This window comes from Carcharodon carcharias, chromosome 18 (assembly GCF_017639515.1).
Source record: "Carcharodon carcharias isolate sCarCar2 chromosome 18, sCarCar2.pri, whole genome shotgun sequence".
Classification (NCBI taxonomy): domain Eukaryota; kingdom Metazoa; phylum Chordata; class Chondrichthyes; order Lamniformes; family Lamnidae; genus Carcharodon; species Carcharodon carcharias.
The window spans coordinates 43,512,883-43,539,880 of NC_054484.1; the positions used below are offsets into that span (position 1 = coordinate 43,512,883).

The window sequence follows — 26,998 nt, forward strand, 5'->3', positions numbered from 1 at the left end:
CATTCACTAACGCAGTGAAAAGTCTTTAGATATTTAAATAGCTTTTTACTGTGTTAGTGAATGAGTGTGTGTAAGTGGGTAGGGTAGTAGTGTGGATAGGGTGCTAGCTGGGTAGGGTGGCAGGTGGAAGTGTGGTGGGTCGCAGGGTATTATATGGCAGGGTGGTACATGACAGGGTGGCAACTGGGTATGGTGACAGGGTGATAGATGAGAGGGTGTTAGGTGGCAGGGTCAGTAGAGTGCCACCTGAAATACACCACATCTACAGGTTCTCCTTTATCCCTTTCTTCTCTTTCCTCAAAGAACTCTGTTAAATTAGTTAAACATGATTTCCCTTTCTAAAACCATATTGGCTCTGCCTGATCCCATTATGATTTCCAAGTATCCTGCTATAATATCCGTCATAATAAATCCTAGCAATTTCCTAGAGACAGATGTTAGGCTAACTTCCGTATAGTTTCCTGCTTTCTGTCTCCCTCCTCTTGAATAAAGGTGTCACATTTGCTATTTTCCAACCCACTTCCATGGAGGAAGAGCTTCCAGAACAGGTATGCTCCGCATTTCTGAGGAAACCCGTTTCGGACTTTCAGGCCAGAAGTGCGGAGCTCCAGCGCTACATAAATAAGAGCAGATTGGCAATTCAACAGTGATTGACACTCCTTAGAAGATTCGGCCTGATGTCTTCAAGCTACTAGTGGGCCCTTCCAGAATCTAAGAAATTTTAGAAGATTATAACCAATGCTTCAGCTATCTCTGCAGCCACTTCTTTTAAGACTCTAGAATGCAGGCCATCAGGTCCTGGGGACTTGTCAGCCTTTAGGTCTAATAGTGTCCCCAGCATCTTTTCCTTGGTGATTATGATTGTTTTAAGTTCCTCCCTCCCTTTCACCTCTAGATTTTCAAGTATCTTTGGGAAGTTAGTCAAGTCTTCCACAGTGAAGACAGGCACAAAATACCAATTCAATGCTTCTGCCATTTCCTTGTTTTCCATTATTAATTTCCAAGACTCACTCACTCCAAGACCAACACTCGCTTTTGTGGCAGTGACAGGGCAAATGATTGTGTGGATAACGATGTAGTGGTGTGCCATGAAGCAGAGGGGCCTGTAAATCTTCCTCCTCTGTTTCTTTCATCTGGGGGGTGAGAAGAGGAAAAAAGAATAGAAAGAGTGGGCAAACCTTTCCTGAGACATTCAGAAGGAGTAAGAATTGATTGCTTGCAGAAAGTTTGGCTTTGGTCCCAGGTAGGTAGTGAAAAAGCAACAGATTGTCATAACAAACTGTAGCTGACACAACCCCCCCCCAATTTCTCCATCCCTAACATCCTCTGATGTGTATCACCCTTAGGGTTCTACTGCTTCCTAATCAAAAGATGTCAGACCAGGAGATTGGGAGGCCATCTCCTGTGGCGTATCTTTTCATGGCAGTGTGTGCCATCTTTACCTGGATGAAGAAATAGATAGTGTGAAAGTCCTCTGTTAGCCAGGTAACATGGCGCATCTCAGGTATCAATGGGCTGAGAATGAAATGGTAATATCAATGATTGGAAGGAAACAATGTCATGAGAGCTGAAATTTTGAAGGGTGAACATGCATGTAAGGCTGTGACCGAAGGTTAATTTGAAAATGGTGGATTGTAATACAACAGTTCCAGCAAAAATTATTTCACACTATTGGTCTTCTGTTACAATTCATAAACAAGATGGTAAATAGTGAAGGACTGGCAGATTTTGTAGTGAAGTGCATTCTGGGAAAGTGTAACTCTTGTCTTAGATTGAACTTCTTTTGGAATTGTACTATTGTTTGGAGGATTAAGAGAGGCAGCACTTACTGCCACCTCGATCCTCGAATTTTTCAGAACTGACATTAAATGCCTCTTTCTCTACTATCCAAACAGCCTGTCCCTCCATTGCCACATCTGCTCTGGAAGAACTTTCAGGTCTGCCTCTGAGAAATTTTCTTCCCACCACTTGGAAGATGGTTTTGCTTCCATCATTAGAAAGTTGCTCTGCCTTTGTTGATCTCAAAACTACAGGTTGCTTCCTATCCTCCAGAGTCCAGAAGGTACAGGACGGACCCTCATTATTGCAAGGTTGTAGAGACCCTCTTGGGATGCAGTGCAGAAATTCCCCCAAGCAACCTCACCAGTGAAATCTTTGCTTTGGAGACCAATGGCTTGCTCCATGTTGTTGCAGGTAGTTCCATGGCTTTCAATGAAGGCTATCTGGCCTCTCATGGTAGATGATAGAAGGGGGCCATGAGCCATGTGTGGCGAGGTTAGTCTTTAACACTGAGCAGTCATCCTGTTGAGGGGTTTGGAGGCCCAAGATGGTTTATATTTGCTAAGTGTTGCAGGACAAAAGCATTGTGGTTCTGCCAGGATAGCAGGCATTCACCAAGATGTACTTCTTTGTGTGGTTGCACACCAACCTCACATTGAAAGGTAGCAGTTGCAGTCTCGCTCCCCGTTGATATGGGGGGCTAGCAGAGGTGTTTGCATGCAGTCGATGGCACCATGCATCATTGGGAAGTCTACAATCCAGGCAAACCTATTTGTCCTTTCATCCTCTCAGGCAAGAAAAGGATGAAATGCCCTCTCCTTTTGTACATTGTCATCATCCTGATGCTTCTGTACACAGTGAACCGAGACACATTGCTGATGTCACCTGCTCCCGCTTAGAAGGATCCCATTGTGTAGAAAGAAAAGGCAACAGTGATCTTCATAGCCATAGGGAGGGCCAGCATTGCCCTGACTTGAGATTTCAGATCACTATGAATGAGGTGGTATAACTCCATCACTACTTTTGTGTAGCGAGCCTCCAGAGGCACTGCTTCTGGCTCACTGTAGGAATGGTGTTCCCGGAAGACCCTTTCTGGATAAGGCCTCTTAAGGAGAGCTTACTCCTCTGTGTGTCTTGTTCATGTTGCAGACCCAAGTGGCACTGCAACCACTGTCCCCATACCTACACAAGGCAATGTTATTTTCTGCCTTCCTGTGATCAGTAAAAATCTCCAAATTCTACCAGCATCTCACATTGCTTCCAACAACTTTGCCTGAGTACAGGCATGTTAAAAGCACCACAGGTGCAACTTGTCTTCTGGCTCTTTAAATAGCCCCAGAATAGGGTCCATCTTGTTTCATCACACTTGTTGTTTCAGATATTATGAACCTGTTAGAGACTATTAACATTTAAAGAGAAATTTCAACATCCACCGATTAACTGAAAGAAATTACACCACAAGATTCCGTGGTGAATTTTACTATACAAAAAACAAGAAAAGCAAACACTACTAAATAAACACTGTCCTTAGGTGAATACTTATACTTTACATCAAAAAGCATTATAAAACAGAATCACATATACTTAAAACTAAAATTCTCAACTTAACCTCCCATTTTTCCTTATTACTTCTTCTCAAAAAGCTTTTGGCTACTTCTCAAACTCTTGAAGATTCCTTCACTTCCTGGGATCAAACCAAATGACGAAGAAATGGCTTTTGTCTTCTCAATATTTAATTATAAGAAATTTCTGCTCTGGAATCTGATGCTGTGTTTTTGGTTGATACTATTGAGGAGCAGCATGTAAATGAGAAGCTGGAGAGGACCAAGGATAGATCTTTTGGGGATTTCAAAGGTAACAGTGTGGGAACAGGTAGTAAAGCTATTCTGGTTAAGACTGGATAGATAAGTGACCGGTTAAGACTGGATAGATAAGTGACCATATTGATTAGGTAACATGCAGTTGCACAGGATACACCCACCAGTACTCCAGAATTTACAGAGTAAAGTGTTCCTACCTCCCAGAAGCAACGGTTGTAGCAGCTGTAAGTCATCAGTCAGTTATGCGTGCGCAGTGCATGCAATACAGCCCATCCCCACTTCACTGCCAGTGGCTGTAAAAGTCTTGAAAATTCTGAGTGTGGCAGAATTATTCCAAGTTGCCACTAGAGACATCTTTGGAATTAGCCAATTTGACTGATCTTTGCTTCAGATATTCTTTGAGATATTAGGTCAATGGAAACTGGTCCTCAAATGTGAAGTCGATGCTGCTAGTGGGTTTTTCATCCAATATGTCTTCTATTGCATACAATGAGATATAACCCCAAATTCTTGAACCAATGTTTGATCATGAAGGTGCCCTATCTCCGACCTTCCTTTTCTCCCCAAAGTCCTTGGAAATGTCACCCCTCTTTCCCGCAACTCCAAGTTTGAACCTTTTCAAGGTTCTGCCTTTGCTACAGCACTGAAGCAGACTGAATCAAAGTCAAAAATGACATTCTCCATGACTGTGGTGCACTTTCACTCCTCATCTTTCTTGAACTCTCTGCAGCCTTTTACACAATTGATCACATCATCCTCTTCCTCTTCCAATGCTTCTCCTCCATTGTTGAGCTGAGTGGGATATCCTTTTCTGGTTCTACTCTTACCTATTTAGAAATTGACATATAATTTTTTTCACTGGCTTCTCTTTCAGCTCTCACAATGTTACCTCTCAAATCCTCGAAGGATCTAATTCTGGTCTCTTCCTATTTCTCGCTTACGTACTGCCCCTCATTGATATCATCCATAGACATGTTCAATATGTTTGCTGACAACATGGAGCTTCTCCTCACCACCATCTCTCTTGATCCCTCCATTGTCTCAGTGTTGTCAGACTGCATGACAAACATCCAGTCCTTGGTGGACTGCAATTTCCTTCAATTAAGCATTGGTGAGACAGAAACCACCGACTTTGTTTCCCATTACAAGCTCCATTTCCTCACCACTCATTCCATCCCTCTTCCTGACTATTTTTTAAGGCTGAACCAGGCTATTCATGACCCTGGTTTCCTTTTTGACCTTGAGTTCAGCTTTTAACCCCATAGTCTGCCCATCACAAAAGCAGCTGAACACATCTCCATAACATTGTCCAAATCCCACCTCACCCACCCACCCCCGGAGCCTTAGCTTATTTGCTGATGAAATCCTCATCCATTCTTTCCTTACCTCTAGATTTGGCTATTAAAATGCTGTGTTGGCTGGACTCCCATCTTTCATAAACTTGAGCTCATCCAAAATTCTGCTGCAGTATTCTAAGCAGCACTAAATCTCACCTATCACTCGTCCTTACTGACTTACAATGGTTCCCATTCAACCAACACCTTGATTTTAAAATAAAAACAGAAATAGCTGAAAATACTTAGCAAGTCTAGCAGCCTCAGTGAAGAAAATATGACTTCTTCTTTACAAACCTATCTCTAACCAAAGCTTTTAATCACCTGTCTTAATATCTCCTTCTATGACTTGGTGTTGAAGTTTGTCTGATTAAGCTCCAGTGAACTGAAATGGAACAAGCAACAAAAAACTGATCTGCCAAAATTTAGCAAATTCTCTTGAGGTTGTTGAAAAACCCCTTTTATTAGTAATGTGTATTTTCCAGGGGTAGTCTTAAAGATGCAATTGATAAATACAAATTACTGCACTTACCTATATCTACACGTCTTATGATCTACTTTTAGGATTGGTTTACACGGCTCAGGTTTTTTCCCATCCCGCTGGACTTTTCCTATTCAATAAAAGAGGGAAATGGATATAATATTGGAGTGGACAGTGATTACTCCAGCATCAAGGCTAGTTCAGATTGGCTGTTCTTGTCATAGTTTTATTTTTTTTATTTTAGAGATTATCCCCAGCCTTCCCAAGGGGTATTATGTGCTAATACTCGGAGCAGTGCAATACCACAGCAGCCCAAGGAGGAGATGACCAAACATGCCCCACACACCCCCTTCCCCACCATTTCATTTTCCTGTTACTAAAATCAATTAAATACGTGGTCCCCAGATGGAGACATACCAAATGTTAAACTGATAAGAACAGACGTGACATCTGATCTTTGCTTTGTTATTAGTATTTTCACAGGATGTTCACTTAGATTTGCTTCCATTTACTGCCCAACAGTAAAATGCAAATCTCTGAGGTCAGAGCTGAATTTAATTTACTGTTATTTCCCAACTCTGTAATTGGTTTACAATGTATCTTTAAGTCTGCAAGGCAAATCTATTTTTATAACTGCACACAACGTACCAATATTCTTCAACAGGTGTTGTTGAACCTTTTAAGAAGTCAATAGTTATAGCTATCTACTCCATCATAGATGTCAAAGAATGTACAAAATAAAAACAACAGTCCAGATCTAGCCTACCAATTTCAACTTTGCGGACTACATTTAAATTCTCCTTTGCTCATCAGTTCAATATGTTTTCCCATTTCTTACTCTTTTTTGGAATCTTGCAACCTTTCTTGGCTTCTTGCCAATTCTTCTATTCCCTACCTTGTTCATCCTGCTCCCAAATTTCTGTGTTCCTCTAATGGGTTCTTGCTTCTATTTGGTGTAGTTCCAAACAGGTAATTCTGTGATGTTGCCACCATAATTCTGTTCATAACAGTTTTCAGTGTTCTGTGACCATAATCTAACATAAATGAACTCCTGAATGCACAATTTAGCGATAATTGGTTTCCAATGAGAATATAGTTAGTGACGTCACTGTACCAAAATTGAAATCTTTGTATTTTTTTTACTCATCCAAGTCGGTAGCTAAAAGGTTAACTGAATCAACGACTTTTCAAAATCAGAAAATGCGACTTAAAATGTGTCAATGAGCTATCATTGTTTTTCTACCAATAATCTAATTACATAAATCATGTTGTTAGTGAATCTCAACATGCAGCTCATGCTTTGGTGGCACAATTGGAATCAGACAAATGGTGTGATTGTACTGCTCAGAGCTGATGGCACAAAATGTTAATAGAAAAATTCCATGATGCATGGATAAATCACAGCAATCTTTTCTATTTCCAAAAGGGAATAATTATTGCAATCAGGTGGAATTTGCTTCATCTGGTTTTCTGTATTGAATAAAGAGTGTAGCACATCCTTTTTTGTCACATGGAGAAAGTGGAGCAATGGTATTAGTTTTGGTTTGCTTCAGCAAAATAAAAGCACATTTACAATAAGGCAAATTACCTCTTTCCATTCTGTAAATTGCTATAGTTTAATGCTAATATTTTGATTCCAAAACTGCACTTGGGTGTGATTTTTGTGTTGCGGAACCAGTGCAGTTTAGACCTTGAAGGGTGCAATTAAAATCACACTTGTCTTTAAAGGGCCATACACTCAACAGCATCAATGAAGTTAAAATGGGTAAATGTCTTAGGATGAACTTTCGGCCCCCCTGACCCCTGCCCCACCCCACTCGTGGAAGTCAAGAAGAAGGCCGGAAGGGCGGGGGTGTGAAAATAGTGCCATGGACAGCAACTCAATATATGGATGCCATTCCTGGAGCCAGCCATTTTTAGGCAGACACGTTCAGAGCCTGGAAAGATTGCCTGTCCCATGAGACAGGCAGGCAATTATGCTTATTAAGGGCTTTGTTAAAGGTTAGGGATTTTCCAGTCGGCCTAGTTTCCTCATGTGACAGGGGGCAGGTCAACTGCCTGGAGGCAGGCGCTCAGCAGTAGGCAAGGATGCCAGCACTCCTAGTTGTCCAACAGGCCAACCCGGCCTGCATGTTGGAGTAAAGTCAAAGACCACCCTGTAGAGGGATTCTCCCCATTCCCTGCACACTGGTGGCATGGCAGCTTTTTATAGTTTTATTAATTTTGTTAAGAAGTTGCTTAGAGGGCACCTTCTTGTTGAGTCTAATACCAGTTTTATTTACCTTCTTCTGAAGATAGATGCCTATCTAAAGCTGGAAGGCCTCTGGGTGGCCTTTCAGCTTTGAGAGCCTGCCCACCACCCTTCGTTAGATTGGGAGCCCATCTCCATGCCAATTAAGGGCTTACCCATATGAAAATCTTAACTTTAATCAGTTTCCCTCTCAGTGGTGGGTTTCTCACCCAAAAACATACCCAGCTCCTGTTTCCTGCCTCAGTTGTGAAAATTCAGCTCCTTGCTAAGGAAACACACTCATTTGCATCATTGTACATGTCCAATAAGTGAGGAAACACATTCCTATAATGAGATGGAGCAAGTAACTTGATATTGAACCTTCAACTGCACCTCAACTTCATTTTCTTGTCATTGTTTCATATCCCTGATGTCCTTACCTAACAAAAATCGTCTATCTCAGTCTTGAAAGCTCCAATTGCCCCAGCATCCATTGCTTTTATGGAGGTGGGATATGGAGAGAGAGTTCCAAATTTCTATTATCCTTTGTGGAAGAAAGAGCTTCCTGATTTGGTTCCCTAATGGCCAAGCTCTAATTTTAAGTTTATGCCTTAATTCTAAGGTTAGGATTGTAGATTAATTTTCCAGAATTTTCAGAACTAACCTTAAATTTTTTCTTAAACGAAAACAGAAAATGCTGAAAAGATTCAGCAGGTCTGACTGCATCTGTGGAGCTTCTTCAGAGAAGAAGGGTCATACGGACTTGAAACATCAACTCTGTTTCTCTCTCCACAGATGCTGTCAGACCTGCTGGGTTTTTCCAGCATTTTCTGTTTCTGCCTCAGATTTCCAGTATCCGCAGTATTTCGCTTTAAAATTTTTTCTTTGTTTTTTTTCCTCTCCACAGCTGTGGGGAGGATTATCACACTTGTATATGAAAATTTAGGGACAAAACACCTCTTTGAATCCCCATTTACAAAACTAAGCTGCCCTGAACACTGTTGGCATTGGGTGACTGTGTTCAGGAAATGTGATGGCCTAACTAGCACAGCCTAAATGGTTTCTTGGAGGCCATCAACAAAAATGTAAATTTAAAAAGTACTTATCTGAACATGGAGCCAATAGAGGTGCACAGCACTACTGAATACAATCATCAGCCCCACTCAGTTTTCTCTCAGTTGCCTCCTTCCAATTCCACTCTCCATTCGCCCCTATCTTTCCTGACCATTTCCTTCCATCAGTTCCCCATTTCTCCAACTCTCTCCCCTCACTCCTGATCGTTTCCCCCATCCTAGGTTCTACCTGAGTGCCACTATTGATAACTTAATGGCCCAAGATTGAAATATTCTTCACCACCTGACCTGACACCCTGTAATAAGACAGTGGGTGTGCCTCAGGCCTACTGATTTTGGCAGAGGAATCATTCTCCGTGTCCAGTTCAAGCCAATGAGCCAGACTGAACAAGTTCATACACCATTGGAAGGCATCCATTTTTGCAACGTCCAAAGATATTGGAAAATACATAAATATTCTATGTTAATTTTTTTAAAGACATAATGCAAATTAAGGTAATATACACCTACACTTACCTATTAGCTTTCAGAAGTGCTTACCATGTGGTACTATGATCTGAAAAGGTTTGCTTGGATTTTTCAAGTTCCATTGGGTTAAACTACCATCTGAATGGCTACACATGAACTGTCTCCCTTCATGATGCCAGCTGACAGAATGGATGGCCTATAAGTAAAGTTATAGTAAGTAAATTATATTTTGTGAGTAATACATTATGCTTTATTGGTGTCATTCAAGCAATTTAACATTGATGTTACAGATTAATGTGCCCTTATACTTTACATTCAATATGTAATGGTAAAATTAAATGTAATCTACTTATGCACATTAGAAAGCATTTGACACCCATGCAGATTGACTGTGCAAAATAAGTCATTCCATTGAACTCTAATAGATATGAAATTATATTGCCCCTAGATTCAAGCAATATGCTGTCATTGGTTTTTTAACCTAGGCTCAACAATTTATAAGTAATTTTATCAGTCTTCAGATTAGATGTTCTTCTGTGTATCCACGCTCCAAAGTCTTCAGTATGTGTCCATGGCCAGAATTTTCTGCTAACCCACACCCGGCAGGTTCTGAGACGAGGTGGGGGGGGAACATGAAATTGCATGGATGGGATTCTCTCCGGGGTCCGCCCGCACCTTTCTGGTACCGATTTTACAGTGGGGTGGGCAGGGCCTGTGTCAGGAAGCCCACCCTTGCCAAATTAAGGCCCTTAAGTGGCCACTTAATGGCCATTTCCCGCCTAGCCTCAATATTTAGGCTGGTGGGCAGATGACAGCTCAGGGGTAGAAGGTTGGAAATAAACTGAGTTCAATCTCAGTTGAGGAGGATCTCAGTTGAGGGAGATTGCCACTATCAGAAGACCCATCTGACTGGGGGCGCCCTCCGCTTAGGGCTCAGTGACCTCCGGCCATCCCTCCGCCTCCCTGACCTATCTCCCGAGACTACGATTGCCCCCCTCACAATGCCCCCATACATCACCGACCCTCGCTGCATTGGGGCCCCTGCCACTTACCTGTCCTCCAGGTCCCGGGGCTTCGTTCCAGGCAGCTCCCTGCAGTGCTTCTTCTAACCACTGCAGCGCTGTGCCTGGGCGGACTTCCTCTCATGTGAGATTGGAAGTCTGTGAGCGGAAGTCCTGCCTTATGCCAATCAATGCTCATTATAGCATAAAATGGCATTCAGGGCTGCTGGAGTTGGCAGGGATGTGCCCCCCACCAACTTCTCAGATGATGGGAGCTTTTCAGGCACAGGCTTTTTCTTGCTCACCTCCTTCAGTTCAGTGGCTGAATGCTTTAACACATGCTCCAATTTCTGGTTTCTTCTGCCTGGTATAGCTCTGTCTGTATACTCAATAGTTGAACCATGCTGGGAACACTCACTCCCTATCCCATTTGAATGATTATGCTGAGTCTGCATTTATTCTAGACACAGGCCCAATATTGCCGATCTGGCAAATTCTAGAATAACACAGGAGGCAGAAACCTGATTTAATGGGCAGAATCATAAAATGCTTCAAAAATAATCATGGCTCGGAGGCAGGTCAGAGAAGTTTCACTAGGTTAATTCTTGAGATGAAGGTGTTGTCTTAGGAGGAAAGATTGAGCAAGTTGGATCCAATGCACTGGTGTGCGGTGGGGAGGCAGTGGCGTAATGGTATTGTAACTGGACTAGTAATCCAAAGGCCCAGGGCAGAATTTTCCCAGGATTGCACTATGTGTGGTAGCGGACAGGTAAAATGGAATCCTACCCACCGATGAAAATGGAGGGTTTTCATGTTGTATCGTCCTGCAAAGCCTCAAAACACACTGTTTCCATGGCGAGCGGGCTCTCATTTGCCTGCCTGCCATCACCCCGCTGTTGCATCACACTGGTCACCATCTATAAAAGGCAGCCGCCAGCAAAGTGCTCATCGCCACCAGCTCACCACCTCTGCCTGGGAGTCATGGCCAGTAAAAGAAAAAAAACTGCAGCCCCCCACTTCAGTGATGGGTTCCTCAAGGAACTGGATGCTGTGGAGGCCTGCTGGGATGTGCTGTAGCCCCCACACTGGCCACAGGATGGGCAGCAAACTCACCAACCCAGCTTGGGGAGGCGGTGGCAGCAGTGATCACCACAAACATCCTGCAGAGGAGGACAGCTAGCCAGTGCCGCAAAAGGATGAATGATCTCATCCGTTCAAACAGGGTAAGTCACTCTGTTCATCACTCCCAACTCACACACTCACAAACCCATCACACATCCACAGGGCCCTTGCTCACTGCCAGTGCAAAGGACATCACCATTCGCTCCTTCACACACACCGTCATTGTCATCATCCTGTCCATGGACCAGTCACCACCCACACAAGTCAAGCATACGTATCATCCGGCTCGGCAGGCGTCTTGATACATTCTCCCTATCTCTATCCATGCAGAACAAACTGGCACATAACAGGAGGGAAAGGTCGCAGGCAGATGGAGGGATGCCAGAGTTCAAAGTTCTGAATTCGAAAACAGAGTCATCCAGTTGGATGGCAATGAGGTCGGCGCTGCTCTAGTGGGGATCCAGCGGTGCAACATCCACCAGGCAACCATGCCGTGCGTGATGTGTCCTCTTTCACATGCCACTGCCATGCACTAATTACCTCCCCTTGCTTTCACAGGCACATCTGCCAAACAGCCAACAGAGTCCATGACCCAGGGCCTCCAATCAAGCTCTGAAGACAGCTCTGAAGAGGGATCTGAAGGCACCCTCCCTGAAGTCCCATCATAGTGCTTATTCACACCCTCCACCAGTGCAGAGACACACACCTCAATGGGACCTAGCTTTAGAGTAGCCTTGGGATCACAATCCGGTGAGCACATCACACTTTCTGAGGCAGGGCCTTTCCGGGTCCCCAGAACTCGGAGGACCGCTGGAGGCCTGAACGTTGCTGAGTCCAAGTCAGATGACGAGTCTCTGGACTTGGTCATGTCACAGTTGCTTTAGCTGCAAAGGCAAGCTCGGGAACATCAGGAAGGGATGTCCACTGCACTCCTCAGATTGCAAGGCACAATGGAAGAGTCTGTCCATCTTCAGGCTGAGGCGATAGTGCCGGCATTGCAACGCACTGAGGTCAACACTGGCAGGATGGCGGCCGCCATGGAGACCTTGTTCCAGGACATCGTTCTTGCTCTGCTGCGCGGGTTTAACTCCATCGCTAATGCCATAGTTGGCCTCCAACAGTGTGTATGCGAGAGGGGGTGCTGGGCAGTTTGATCTCACTCTAGCTACCCCTTCAGCTCATGGAGTCAGCCAAGGGCCCTCAGGCACCCATAGGGAGGAGGATCAGCAGCTGCACACTCCGGAGCCATCCACCCAGGTGACTCTGGGAGTGACCGGCCCATTTGAATCCCATCTTCCTGTGACCACCGCAGCTCCAGCTTGACAGTCCAAGGAAGGTGCCACTGCCACACAACAGGACCCCAAAAGGAGGCTGGAGCCCTCCAGAAGATGCCCACAAAAGTTATCACAGACAAGGCATCACAGTTCGCAGGCTGCATCCACCTCTGTTGTGGATGTCCGGGGAGTACCATGACGTAGCACCAGGAAAAGTTAGGTAAAAGTAGTTGCACAGCCTGGCCACCGTGTTGATCACTTGTATTTACTGTTCACAATTGTCAATAAACTCCTAAGAATGTCTCCCTGCCTGTGACTCCTTGTTCTGATGAGCAGTGTTCTTGTCACTCAGACGTGAAACCTTTCTGCACAAGATAAAAGGCAGGTGTTTCAGTCCAGGGCGTCTTCCCTGTGCTTTGTGCAGCCTTCAGACCACAGTGATGGTCCGGCCTCATGCTCCCTGGAAACACTACTGATGCCTGCATGTCGGCAGCGCTGGTCATTGCTGCCAGATTGTAGTGGGCAGGAGCCACAGAGTTCTCTCATTCTCTCTGTGTGCTCTCAGCACCTTTAACATGGGGCTGGCCCTTATCATACCAGCATCTGTGACCAGTGATGCTGTGCGCTAGTTCCTGAAGGGCTGAGGTGCTGAAGGCAGACACAGCATAAGATGCGTCTAAAGTTTCAAGGCTGCGTCTCTGAGATGGTTCTGATTATGGAGCTCAAGCGAGCTTCCCTCGGCCAGACAGGAGTCAGACATTCTCAGAGGCTATGTGAAGATTTATGGAGTGTCCTTACTGCATGTTGTCATCATCCGCCTGAGCTCGAGCGACTATTAGGGCCTCCACTGCATCTCCATGACAGGAGCATTCTCACAGAGGGTATTGGCACTGCCATAAGCCAGACTGGAGTCAAACGTTCACAACTGCGATGTGAGGATCTATGGAGACACCTCACTGCATGTCATCATCATCCTCCACAAATCTGGCAGCTATAAGGGCCTCCCAAGTGCACCTGCCTCGTCCCCGCCATTGTCACCCCTCACCCTCATCCCCGTTGGCATCCTCCTCATCGGAGGGGATGTGCAGCTCCTCCATTTCCTCTTCAGGCAGCTCCACTCCCCGTTGCAGCACCAGGGTGTAAAGGGCGCAACAGACGACAATGATGCGTGACACATTCTGCAGACTGTATTGCAGGCCTCAAACAGACTGGTGTAGGCACCTGAATCGCATCTTCAGTATTCCGATAGTCTGCTCCACCAAGTTGCAAACTGGTGCATGAGCCTCATTAAAGCATCACTCTGCTGCAGTCTGAGGCCCAATGCACAGGTGTCATCAGTCACAGCCTCTGCAGGTAGCCCTTGTCCCCAAGAAGCCAGCCCTGCAACCTGTGGACCCTGGAATACTCCAGGGATCTGTGAGCGACTCAGGCATCGTGCACATTCCCGCGAAGCCATGAGCACACCTGCAAGATGTATTTCTGGTGGTTGCATACCAGCTGCATGTTCAATGAGCAGAAGTCCTTGCAGTTGATGAAGTCCACCGAGTGTAGCGACAGAGACCTGAGCACCACATGAGTACAGTCAATTGCATCCTGCATCTGTGGGAATCCTAAGGTCAGGCCAAATCCAATGGCCCTTGCATCCTGGCTGTCCCGGTCCTGGATGAAATGCACAAAGTTGTGTGCCATGGAGAAGATGGCATCCGTGACCTCATGGATGCATTTGTGGATGGTGGATTGTGAAATCCCATAAAGCTCACCTGTGAAAGCCTGAAAGGAGCCACTGACATAGAAATTGAGCACCACGGTCACTTTCACAGCCACTGGCAGTGGATGCCCTCCATTACCCCTTGGCACCAAATCCTGCAGTAAGTGGAAGATGTGAGCCACCAGGTCCCTAGGCATGCGCAGTCGTCAACAACACTGGTTCTCAGTCATCTGTAGGGATGGCAGGCGGCATCTATGGACCCTAGGTGTCGCTAGGCACTGACCAGCCACACCTCGCTGTCGCTTCTGGGAAGCATATGTGGGGTGCCTCTGCTGCCCCTTCTTCATGAGGTTGCTGCTCCTGCCTTTGTGTGGCCAGGCGCCTCAGTTGCTCTCTCCTCCATCTTCTACGGTCTCCGTATGCCATCAGGCATACAGCTATGTCACCAGGTTCCATGATCCTGTCGTGGTCCTCCTGCAGCATGAAAGAAAGAGAGACGTGGTTATCATGGCTGTACTTAGCACCTTTCCTGGCCCTGTGTGACCGTCCCTTAATGTTTCCCTGAGAGTACGGGTCACCCCTCAGATGGACAGAGATGAGTGTGTTGCATGGCTCCCCTGTCAACCTGTGACATGCGGGACACTGGTCCAAACTGGGATGTTGAGATTGCAAAGGGCTGTGAACTCCTCCAGCAGTGACTTCTATATGGCCAGTGTTGGCGAGGAGATTGTACAACATGTGCAGCCCAACTGCTCTGTGGTCCAATAAAGTGGTGGTGGACTCGAAGTCTGTGCCAGGGGGCGTGGGGGAGCGGTGATGAGGGGGTAAGGTATGGAGCACTTGGTGGCCCATTGGTGCCTCCATGTTGCTTGCATGGGTGGGCAGGCTACGAGCCCGACTCCAATCATATCACTGTGGCTGTGCCTGATCTGTCTCAGTTGCAGAGGCGTGGTCAGTTTATACAGCTGTCCCTACTGCGTGGCCACTTCCCTCGCTTACCCAGCCCCCCACCTTGATTGCCTGTGCACGGGATGCAGCACCAAGTTAGCTCTTGACCCCATCCCCAGCAGTCGCCTCTGAGGCTGGCCAGCACTTGCCCCTGGACGCCCCCCACCCCTCAGCAGTCACCTCCGGGGACAGGCATCAGTTGTCCCCGCCCCCCGGTGCCCCTGAGGCCTGTAAACAACAGGCGAGCTGTGGAGAATGCTGCTACTCACCCACCTCAGTTCCCCCAAAAGTGAAGGCCGCCAAGTGCACGTCGCCTGCATGCTGTTGTGAAACATGTCGGTGTGCTTTATTGCCGACGTGGATGGATGATACGGCGGGGTTCCAAGAGCCTGGCGGGATGGACTTTTAATTATATTCTGATGTATTACAATTAGCTCCCTGCCAACCAATGGTGCGAAATGCAGCCCACCGTTGGCAGGCTGAGCGGATTATTGCGATCAGCCTTGATGGCATCATGAAGCAGGTCACGCCAGATTTTCCGTGCACTCCAGCTATCATGCTCACCACCAGTGGGCTTGGAAAATTCTGCCCCCAGAGTAATGTTCTGGGGACCCAGGGTCTAATCCCACCATGGCAGATAGTGAAATTTGAATTCAATAAAAATCTGGACCATGAAAAAATTGCCAATTGTTGTAAAAACTTATCTGGTTCACTAATGTCTGTCGTTCTTATCTGGTTTGGCCTACATGTGACTCCAAACCCACAGCAATGTGGTTGACTCTTAAAAATGCCCTCTCAGCGAGGGCAATTAGGGATGGGCAATAAATGTTGGCCTAGCCAATGACACCTACATCCCATGAACGAATAGAAATAAAAGATGATGGAATTTGAATTCAATAAATGTCTGAAATTAAAATTCTACTGATGACCACGAAATCATTATCCATTGTTGTAAAAACCCATCTGGTTCACTAATGTCCTTTAGGGAAGGAAATTTGAAGTCCTTACCTGGTCTGGCCTAAATGTGACTCCAAACCCACAGAAATATGGTTAACTCTTCATGGCCCTATGAAATGACCCAGCAAGCCTTTCAGCTGTATCAAACTACTAAGAACAAGTCAATAAAGAATGAAACCGGACAGGCCACCTGGCATCGACCTGGGCCCTGGAAACGACAATGGCAAACCCAGCTATGTCAACCCTGCAAAGTCTTCCTTACTAACATCTGGAGGTTTCTGCGAAAACTAAGAGAGCTATCTCACAGACTAGTTAAACAACAGCCTGACAAATTCATACTCATGGAATCATACCTAAGATAATGTCCCAGACATCATCATCATCAGCCCTGGGTATGTCCTGTCCCACTGGCAGGACAGAAACAGCAGAGGTGTCGGCACAGTGGTATACAATTGGGAATTGCCCTGGAAGTCCTCAACATCAACTCCGGACCCCATGACATCTCACGGCATCAGGTCAAACATGGCCAAGAAAACTTTCTGCTGATTGCCATGTACCATTCCCCCTCAGCTGATGAATCAGTACCCCTCCATGTTGAACACCATCTGGAGGAAGCACTGAGGGTGGCAAGGGTGCAGAATGTACTCTGGGTGGGGGGCTTCAAAGCCCATCACAAGAGTGGCTCAGTAGCACCATTACTGACTGAGTCCTAAAGGACATAACTGCTAGACTGGGTCTGCAGCAGCTGGTGAGAGAGTTAACAAGAGAAAAAAACATACTTGACCACATCGTCACCAACCTGCTCGCCGCAGATGCATCTGTCCATAACAGTAACGGTAGGAGAGACCACCACACAGCCCTTGTGGAGACGAAGTCCCGTCTTCACATTGAGGATACCCTCCATTGTGTTTTGTGGCACTATCACCATGTTAAACGGGATAGGTTTCAAACAGAACTAGCAACTCACAACTAAGTGCTGTGGGTCATCAGCAACAGCAGAATTGTACTCAAACACAATCTGTAACCTATTGGCCTGGCATATCCCCCACTCTACCATTACCATCAAGCCAGGGATCAACACTGGTTAAATGAAGAGTGCAAGTGGCCATGGCAGGAGCAGCACCAGCATACATGAAAATGAAGTGTCAACCTGGTGAAGCTACAACACAGGACCACTCTCATGCCAAACAACAGAAGCAGTAAGCGACGGATAGAGCTAAGTGATTCACAACCAACGGATCGGATCTAAGCTCAGTCCTGCCGCATCCAGTCGTAAGTAATGTTGGACAATTAAACAACTCACCGGAGGAAGAAGGTCCACAAATATCGCCATCCTCAGTGATGGGGGAGCCCAGCACATCAGTGCAAAAGACAAGGCTGAGGCATTTGCGACAATCTTCAGCCAAAAATACCAAGTGGATGATCCAACTCGGCCTCCTCAGCATCACAGAGGCCAGTTTTCAGCCAATTTGATTCACTCCACTTGATATCAAGAAACAGCTAAAGGCCCTGGATAGAGCAAAGGCTATGGGCTCTGCTAATATTCCGGCAATAGTCCTGAAGACTTGTGTTCCAGAACTTGCCGCGCCCCTAGCCAAGCTGTTACAGTAAAGCTACAACACTGGCATCTGTCCGGCAATGTGGAAAATTGCCCAGGTATGTCCTGTACACAAAAACAGGTGAAATCCAACCCAGCCAATTACTGCCACGTCAGTCTACTCTGATCATCAGTAAAATGATGGAAGGTGTCATCAAGCGGCACTTGCTTAGCAATAACCTGCTCACTGATGCACAGTTTGGGTTCTGCCAGGGTAACTACCAATTTCTCTGCTTTGCTGCCCTTCCACTTTGTTTTCTGGAGACCCATGATTTGTATTCCTTGTCTCACCATCAGGTCAGTTACTTCATTGCTTCTGCCAACAGACTACCAACATATAGACTTGCTATTTTGAGTTTGGTCATCTTTTCACCTCTCCTTCAGGTTCTCTTGTTTAGTCATCTTGTCCATTGGATGGCACCCCTTGCCCATTCCTCACAGGGTTTGGGTAGCATTCATATCAACCAGCTCTTGGTTTTGGTGGGTGGTTTTACAGCTAAATGCCCTTTCTGCTGCAAACCCTCTCCATTTCTCTGGGCATGGGACCAGCACCAATACACACCAACTTGCCTGAACTAGTGAATGTGTTGCCCACTCTTCATTAGTTTGTCTTACATAAATAGATCCTTCAAGTGCAAAATCTTTAGGTGTGATTTTCCAGTCCCACCAGCAGACTTTCAGCTGTTCTCCAGATTTTACTGTCCCAACCATGCCAATTCCTGCTGCTGGCGGGACCAGAAATTCCCACTCTATGCCTTGTCTTTATTCAGCCTACCTTCTATAATGAGTTAAATTCATGTGACAGCATATTATTTCGATTGCCTATTTATGCAGTAAGGTTTCTATGGTAGCTGGTTAATGGACAGAAACAGATGATTTTCACATCAGAGGGGACATAAAATCTGCTTACGTGAGTGAGCAGTGATGCTTAACTCTAGAATATCCCAAAAATTATGATGACTACATTAAAGCCCCACTTATCTGAGCTAAATGGATGTTACATCTAAATAAAGTCTAATTAGATGCAATTTCTGCATAGTTTTCAAAGCAAACACAAAGCCATGAGAACCTGATGCTAATGGTTCATGAGGGCCATGATGGTGGCCACATCTACTAGAGTTGAATTGGGCTCCAGATTCAGCTCAACCACTGGAGTTATCCGAGGATATAATGAACCCCTCATTTGACAAAGCATATTAGACCTAGGTGCACCGTTCTAAAAATTTATTCCACAATATAATAAACTTTAGCTACAGGCAGATTTCCTGAAAGGGAATAGTGTCTCAATTATCCTCATAAGGAGACAGAGATCGAGAAGTCAATACCATTTAACAACTATGCTGTCAGCCAAAAGTATCTGGCACTATGCAAAATCTGTAAGGACAGAACTTGCTGATGGGTTGGAGGAATGCTGACTCTGCTCATTACCTAAGTCATCAGGAAACACAGCTAATGAGGAAGGGTGATCAGAATTTACCAGTTCCTTCTGCATTACCTAGGGAATTAGAAAAAGGAAGAAACCATGCACAGAAATCTCCAAATTGGAGAACAGGAGAGACCAGCCGCTTCCATTTGAAAATGCCTTTTTTCCAGAACAGAACAGAGATCTTAGATGGTTTTCTTGGTAGAAATGGGTTGATGTCCATCCAACCAAAGTGCAGAATGTTACTTGAATTAGCTTTCTCTTTCTCTCAAGTTGACGGATAATAAAGCAACTGAAGCCAATACCTTTATGTTCCCTACTCCTACAGGGTGAAAATTAAGACGAATGCCTCAGATCAGGTACCAGAGTACCAACCATAGTTCAAAGTAAATGAGAATGGCTCCTCCCCCCCTTGTTTGCTAGTGAAACTCCAGTGTATTGCTTGAAATGTCAAATAACTGAAAAGCTACATGACTGTACAAATGAAAACTCTGCACCCATTCATCTTGCAGATTTGTCTCCCTGTGGCCTAATAGTGATGCACTCACCACTATCACAAATTGATTAAAGGGCAACTGCCAAAATATAATTTCTGCTGAGTCCACCAAAGGAAATCCATCATCAGCACCTGTCCATATCTATCAGATAGGACAAAGGAATTTTCAGGGAAGCGGGGGGAGGGGGGGAGGAGGTGTCTCATGAACGATTGGGGATTACAAAGATTATAGCTGATATCAACATTACTATCAGGAGGGCAACTTGGATTGTGGGATGTGTCTTCTTTTACAAGTGTCACTCACAAATCTGTTTGAGGTCAGGAACACAATGGCCTCAATATTAACCACCCACCACAGGTGGGGCAGGGTTGGGGAGGGGGCAAGAAATTTATGGAGAGCAACCCCAATCTACTACACAAGTGCCTGCTGCTTGTCATAAGGTGGTGGATACTGAGGCACAGATCACTAAAATGCAATGGTAGGTTACAAAAATATGATCAAAAAGGTTAATGGAAAGTTAGCTTTTATGACAGAGGTTTAGAATATAAACAAGAGGAAACTTTGCTACAGCTATACAAAGCCCTGGTTAAACCACATTTGGAGTACTGTGTACAGTTCTAGTCACCACACATTAGAAAGATATATTGGCCTAGGAAGAAGTGCAGTAACCAAAATGTTGCCAGGGTTCCAAGGGTTAGATTATGAGAAAAATGACAAAAACCAGGCTTGTATACCTGGAATATAGAAAGTTGAGGGGTGATTTGATTAAGATTTCTAGGATTTTGAAAACAATTGATAGGGTAGATAGAAAGTTAAATTTTCTGCTGTTGGGGTGGGGAAGGAGTCATCTAGGAGAAGGGAATATAACCTTAAAATCATAGCCAGGAGATTTAGGAAAGAAGTTAGGCCTTACTTGTTCATGCCAAAGGTGGTAGAAACACGAAACTCTGTCCTACAAAAAATAATAGATGCTAGTCCAAATAATAGTTTTAATTTTGAGATCAAAAGATTTTTGTTAGACACGGATTTTAAAATACATGGAGCCTGGCAGGTGAATAGAGCTAAGATACAGGCCAGCCATCATCTTGTCAAGCACAACAGACTAGAGGGATTGTAACAGTCTACTCCTGGTCCTTAGCTTCTAACACAAAAATAGCTGTAGTCTTGACAATATAGCTATGATTTTCTGGCCATAAGGCTGGTGGGTGAGACTCCTACATGTAACGTGCATTTGTAATGTTGGCTTTCAAGATGTCTTTATCTTAGGTTGAAAATACTAAAATTTATGGCATGATGTCAGTAATGTAGGCACTGTGTTGTTTAAAGTATTAATATAGTGAATACATTTTATTTTATATGAAATTATGAATATAACAAACCATCATGTTGATCATAGTATTAATAAGATTACCGAAAATAATAGGATTAATGGCATTTAGACTATTGCGATCTTTTCAGGTTATTCTTTTGGCAGCTTCATGCCATAGTATCTATATTTTAAAAGACTATTAAAAATGTAAGAACAGTATTTGTATCCTGGAACTAGAAACTCCATCTGTCCTTAGTGAGTTAATACAATTAGTATTCAGTGTCAATCTTATAGCTATTTATGGGTTTAATTGCTTTGGGCTACACTGTAAATAACTGAGAATAGTGAAAAGATTCATAGGCCCTACACTCTGACCATGCCAGAATTTTGGGATTAATCTCAATTAAATGTTTGTGGTGGTGTTCCCAGCTGTATCTGCAGTGACATCGGCCAGAATTTTCCAGCCCTTCATGCCAGCAGGATCTTCCGGTCCTGTCAATGTGAACGAAGATGTCAATGGCTCACTGGCTCTGCCGCGCAGTGTGGGGGGGTGGGGGGGTGGTGGTATGGTGTGGTGGTGGTGGCTGGAAGATTCCAGCCAACATGTTGACTACTGAGAAGAGAGATTACTGTGGATGATAATGATTGACAAAAAAGTCAATGAAAAAAGTCATTTCCTATAATGTCTTTGATTGCTTGCACCAGACATATAATGGGTAACTAATAATGGCTAACCAATGTGCAATCACGAATTTGCATGCAAATAATGGAGCAGCTTAGAACCCAACCATCTGTTTCATAGAGATTGAAGTTGAATTCATGCATAAGTTGACCGTGAAAAGATCGCCCTACATGCCATTTCATGACATCATCTGTTGATGTCTGTGATAATATAGGGGAGCAAAAAAAAAATCAAAATTGTTGGCACAAAGGCGCAAGAAATTCTAAGCACTAGCAGAAAAAAATTGAAGAAAATCATACTAGATAAAAACGTTTTCATCTTTTGGCCCCTTGAAATGTACTTCCAGGTAATGCTCAGCTCCATTTCCTTTATATTCATTATGGTTAGTAGTGGTGAAGATGTGTGGAAACAAACACAAGGAGATATAAAGGTTCTACTGCATCATTTGAATAACAGCAATAATATGTCAAAAATAATCACTGGTTTTGGAGCACATTGGCTATCCTGAGAATGTGACATGTGCTGTATAAATTCAAGATGCTTATTTCTATAATGAAGCTCACACCTGTTACCGTCACATTCATATAATGTAAGTCTAATAATCTCATGTTGTAAATTGCCTCTTACTGTTGCTAAACAAAAAGGCCCAAAGGTTTTTGAAGGAAATGATAGATGATGATCCATTGAATATGGAGGTTGATGGGCTGAAATAATGGATAAGGAGAACCCAACCATGGTCTGGGAGGGAGGCGAAGGGATCACGCAGGAAATCGGGCAGCCGCAGTTGAGAATATCCTACACTGTTCTGAATCAGCTAAACACAAATTCAAAGAATAGCATGAAAGCAAGATACTACAGATGCTGGAAATCTGAAATAAAAACAGAAAATGCCAGAAAAACTCAGCAGGTCTGTCTGGCAGCATCTATGGAGTCATACGGACGTGAAATGTTAACTCAGTTTCTCTCTCCAGACGCTGCCAGACCTGCTGAGTTTTTCCAGCATTTTCTGTCTTTATTTCAAAGAATAGCACCTCATCTTTCTACAAGGGACTTTACAGCCTTCTAGCTGTAACATTGAGTTTAACAATTTTAGATCTTAATCACTCTTATTTGCTGTTGGACAGCAGATGCTAGTGATAAAGGATGGCTGCACCAGAGCAACTGGGAGTGGAGGAGGTGTGGGCTGGTGTCTGAAGTGGGATTCCCTGTGGCCAGTAGGTGGTCTACACCCCTGGCGTTTACCTGCCTTTCTACTGCCACATTCCTGGGTCATGTGGGCCTTCACTTCGCCAGATATTCTATGCGTCCCTACTTTTGCTGTTGCCATTTACACCTCCTCTGGACCCATCTTTTACTTTGATATTTGTCTCATAATCATTTATTTTGGCTGGTGCCATCATGACTTTTGTCATTTCATCACTCCTATTCACCACCCTATCACATACCTTTAGCTTTTGTTTCTTTCCTGTCTCCTTTTCCATGGCTCTGCACTTGCTTAAAAATGGTTAGGAACAAGGAGCAGGAGTAGACCATTCAGCCTCTTGAGCCTGTTCTACCCGCAATTCAAAGAGATTGTGGCTAAGCTGTTCCCCAACTCTCCATCTGCACCTTTGCTCCATATCCCTTAATACCTTTGGCAAACAAAATCTATCGTCTTAGATTTAAAATTATTATTTACACGAGCATAGCATCTTCTGCTTTTTGTGGCAGGAGCTCTACATTTCTGCTACTCTTTTTTAGAGAAGTGCTTCTTAGGCCTGAACTTTACAGTCCCTGGGGTTGCGATGACAAGCAGTGGGGGTGCGTGGCTTTGTCTGCAGCCTGACAGCCCCCAGTCGCTCCTGTGGGTGTTGTATCCATGCAGTAGATGAGGGTGTTAGGCAACCCATGCACCCATGGGTCAATTGAGCTCCTTAAGTGGCTAAATAATAGCCATTTGATTGGCTGACAGCTCCCAGAGGTACAGCTTCCTCTTGGATGGTGGCAGAATGGCCGACTCAAGGTAAATAAAGGTGCAATATCTGTTAAATGGCTGTGGGATACGCAGGCAGGTTTACCCCTAATTACTATGTTGGGGTGGGTCTCTGCCCCCTGCTTAAAATTCAGCTACTATCGTCTTTGCTGAGTGACTTGGCTCTGTCTTTATGCCTATGTCCCCCTGTCCTAAATTCCCCTATCAGTGGAAACAGTTTCTTGCTCTCTACCCTAACAATTCCTTTTAAAAACCTAAACAAAAAAAGCAAATCACCCCCTAATCTTTTATGTTCCAGGGAATACAAGGCTAGTTTATGTAATCGTTCCTCATATTTTAACTCTTGGCTTCCTAGTAACATTCTGCTGACTCTCCTCTACACTCCTTCCAAGGCAAATATATCATTTCTTAGATGCAGTGCCCAGAACTCAAACAGTATTCTAGATGTGGTCTATCCAGGACTTTATATAGCAAGTTTCCCCTCTTTATATTATTGCCCACTAGATATAAAGGATAACATTCAATTAGCCTTTTTGATTAGTATTTTTTTAACCTGACCACACATATTTGAGTGAACTGTATACATGATCCCTAATTCTCTATAGACCTTTTGTAAAGTTCCTAGATGTTCAATATTCCTAGATTTTCATTGTTTAAAAAACACATAAGTGTATCCTTTTTGGTCCAACATACATGACCTCATACTTAACTGCACTGAAATCCATCTGCCACAGTGTTACCCACTCATTTAATCTAACAATATGTTTAATCGAATGGGTGATGGGCACTAACTGGGGATTCATTTGAACCCCTATGAATAGACACAGACTAAAACTATGTTTGTTGGGCTGGTATGTACTTGTAATATGTAACTCTGTAAGTAAATACAGAAGTGTGTAAAGATTGGCTCCAGACTGGCTTTCTTGAATCATACATGGTAGCAAAGAATAGTTGCCTAAAGCTAAGGCATTCCACAACCAATGGATCAGATCTAAGCTCTGCAGTCCTGCCACATCCAGTCGTGAATAGTGGTGGACAATTAACCAACTAACTGGAGGAGGAGGCTCCACAAATATCCCATCCTCAATGATGGGGGAGCCCAGCGCATCAGTGCAAAAGATAGGGCTGAAGCATTTGCAACAACCTTCAGCCAGAAGTGCTGAGTGGCTGATCCATCTTGGCCTCCTCCTCCGGTCCCACGCATCGCAGATGCCAGTCTTCAGCCAATTCACTCACTCCACCTGATATCAAGAAACAGCTGAAGGCACTGGATACTGCCAAGGCTATAGGCCATAACAACATTCCAGCAATAGTACTGAAGAATTGTTCTCCAGATCTTGCTGCATCTCTAGCCAAGCTGTTCACTGGCATCCACACAGCAATTTTGAAAATTGCCCAGCTATGACCTGTACGCAAGAAGTGGGGACAGATCCAACCTGGCCAATTATCACCAGATCAATCTACTCTCCATCATCAATAAACTGACAGAAGGGGTCATCAACAGTGCTATCAAGTGGCACTTGCTTAGCAATAACCTGCTCACTGACTCAGTTTGGATTCTGCCAGGGTCTCTCAGCTCCTGACCTCATTACAACCTTGGTTCAAACATGGACAAAAGAACTGAACTCCAGAGGTGAGGTGAGAATGATTGTGCTTGATATCAAAGCAGCATTTGACCAAGTGTGGCATCAAGGTGTCCTCGCAAAACCTGAGTCAATGGGAATCAGGGGGAAGACTCTCCACTGATTGGATTCATACCTAGTACAAAGGAGGATGGTTGTGGTTGTTGGAGGTCAATCATCTCAGTTCCAGGACAGCATGCCAGGAGTTCTTCAGGGTAGTTGTCCTAGGTCCCACCATCTTCAGCTGCTTCATCAATGACCTTTCTTCCATCATAAGGTCAGAAGTGGGGATGTTCACTGATGATTGCACAATACCCAGCACCATTTGCGACTCCTCAGATACTGAAGTAGTCCATGTCCAAATGCAGTAATCCAATATCCAGGCTTGGGCTGATGAGTGGCAAGTAACATTGGACAATGACCACCTCCAACAAGGGAAAATCTTCCATCACCACTTGACATTCAATGGCATTACCATCATTGAATCCCCCACCATCAACATCCAGGGAGTTACCATTGATCAGAAATTGAACTGGACTAGCCATAAAAATACTGTGGCTACAAGAGCAGGTCACAGGTTAGGAATCCTGTGGCAAGCCACCTCCTGGCTCCCTAAAGCCTGTCCACCATCCACAAGGCACAATTCAGGATTGCGATGGAATACTCTCCACTTGCCTGGATGAGTGCAGCTCCAACAACATTCAAGAAGCTTGACACCATCCGGGATAAAGCAGCCAGCTTGATTGGCACCCAATCCACAAACACTCATTCCCTCCACCACCGATGCACAGTGGTAGCAGTGTGTACCATCTACAAGATGTACTGCAGAAATTAACCAAGGCTCCACAGACAGGCAAACCCACAACTGCTACCATCTAGAAGGACAAGGGCAGCAGACACATGGGAACATCACCACCTGGAAGTTCCCCTCCCAGCTACTCACCATCCTGACTTGGAAATATATCACTATTTCTTCACTGTCGCTGGATCAAAACCCTGCAACTCACTCCCTAATAGCACTGTGGGTGTAGCTACATCACATGACTGCAGCAATTCAAGGTCGCAGTTCACCACCACCTTCTCAAGGGCAATTAGGGATGGGCAATAAATCCTGGCCTAGCCAGTGACGTCCATGTCCCGTGAATGAATAAAAAAAAGTTAAAGCTTGAAAGCTTAAAAAAGGACAGAAAATTATAATCCTAGTAGCCATCATCAAAAATGATAGAAATCAAGTGTAAATTGTTGGGTGTATGATTACTGTGAGGAACAGGTTTTTTGGAAAATGTGAAGGACATTGAATTTCGGATAATTCTTCCTCTTGAGGTATTTTTAAAACTTTGCAAAATTAACTCGAGACTGTGATTATGCCGTTCTTAAAAAAAAACGGATCAGGACAGATGTCCAGCAGGGAACACCTGAAGAGGTTGAGATACTTTATATAGCTAAGTTAACAAAGAACTGCTGTTGCCAGGCTAAAGACTCTTGCTGATTGGTTAAAAACACTTTTGCAAGAGTGAGTGTGTGGGTGCCTTTGAAGCAGGCTGCAAGAAAACACTCTCCTGCTGTCTGCCCCACCTTTGTGCTAAAGTTTCCTCAGAAATAACTCATCAGGATAACTCATCTTTTTTTTGAGAGTGCGCAAAGTTGTGATAAGTAAGAGTCATCAAGGACATTCTCACCAAAAAATCCATCGCAAGGAAC

At 44.5% G+C, this 26,998-nt stretch overlaps 1 protein-coding gene across 1 annotated transcript in view; it reads right to left on the reverse strand.

The window, feature by feature from the left end:
• Window positions 1-26,998, reverse strand: part of stxbp5l (syntaxin binding protein 5L) — a 598,592-nt gene that overhangs the window by 265,610 nt on the left and 305,984 nt on the right. The window contains exons 9-10 of the mRNA XM_041210884.1: window positions 9,258-9,381; window positions 5,466-5,544 (exon numbers count right to left, since the gene is read on the reverse strand). Of these exons, the coding sequence (XP_041066818.1) occupies window positions 5,466-5,544; window positions 9,258-9,381 (203 nt within the window). The remainder of the gene's footprint in view (window positions 1-5,465; window positions 5,545-9,257; window positions 9,382-26,998) is intronic.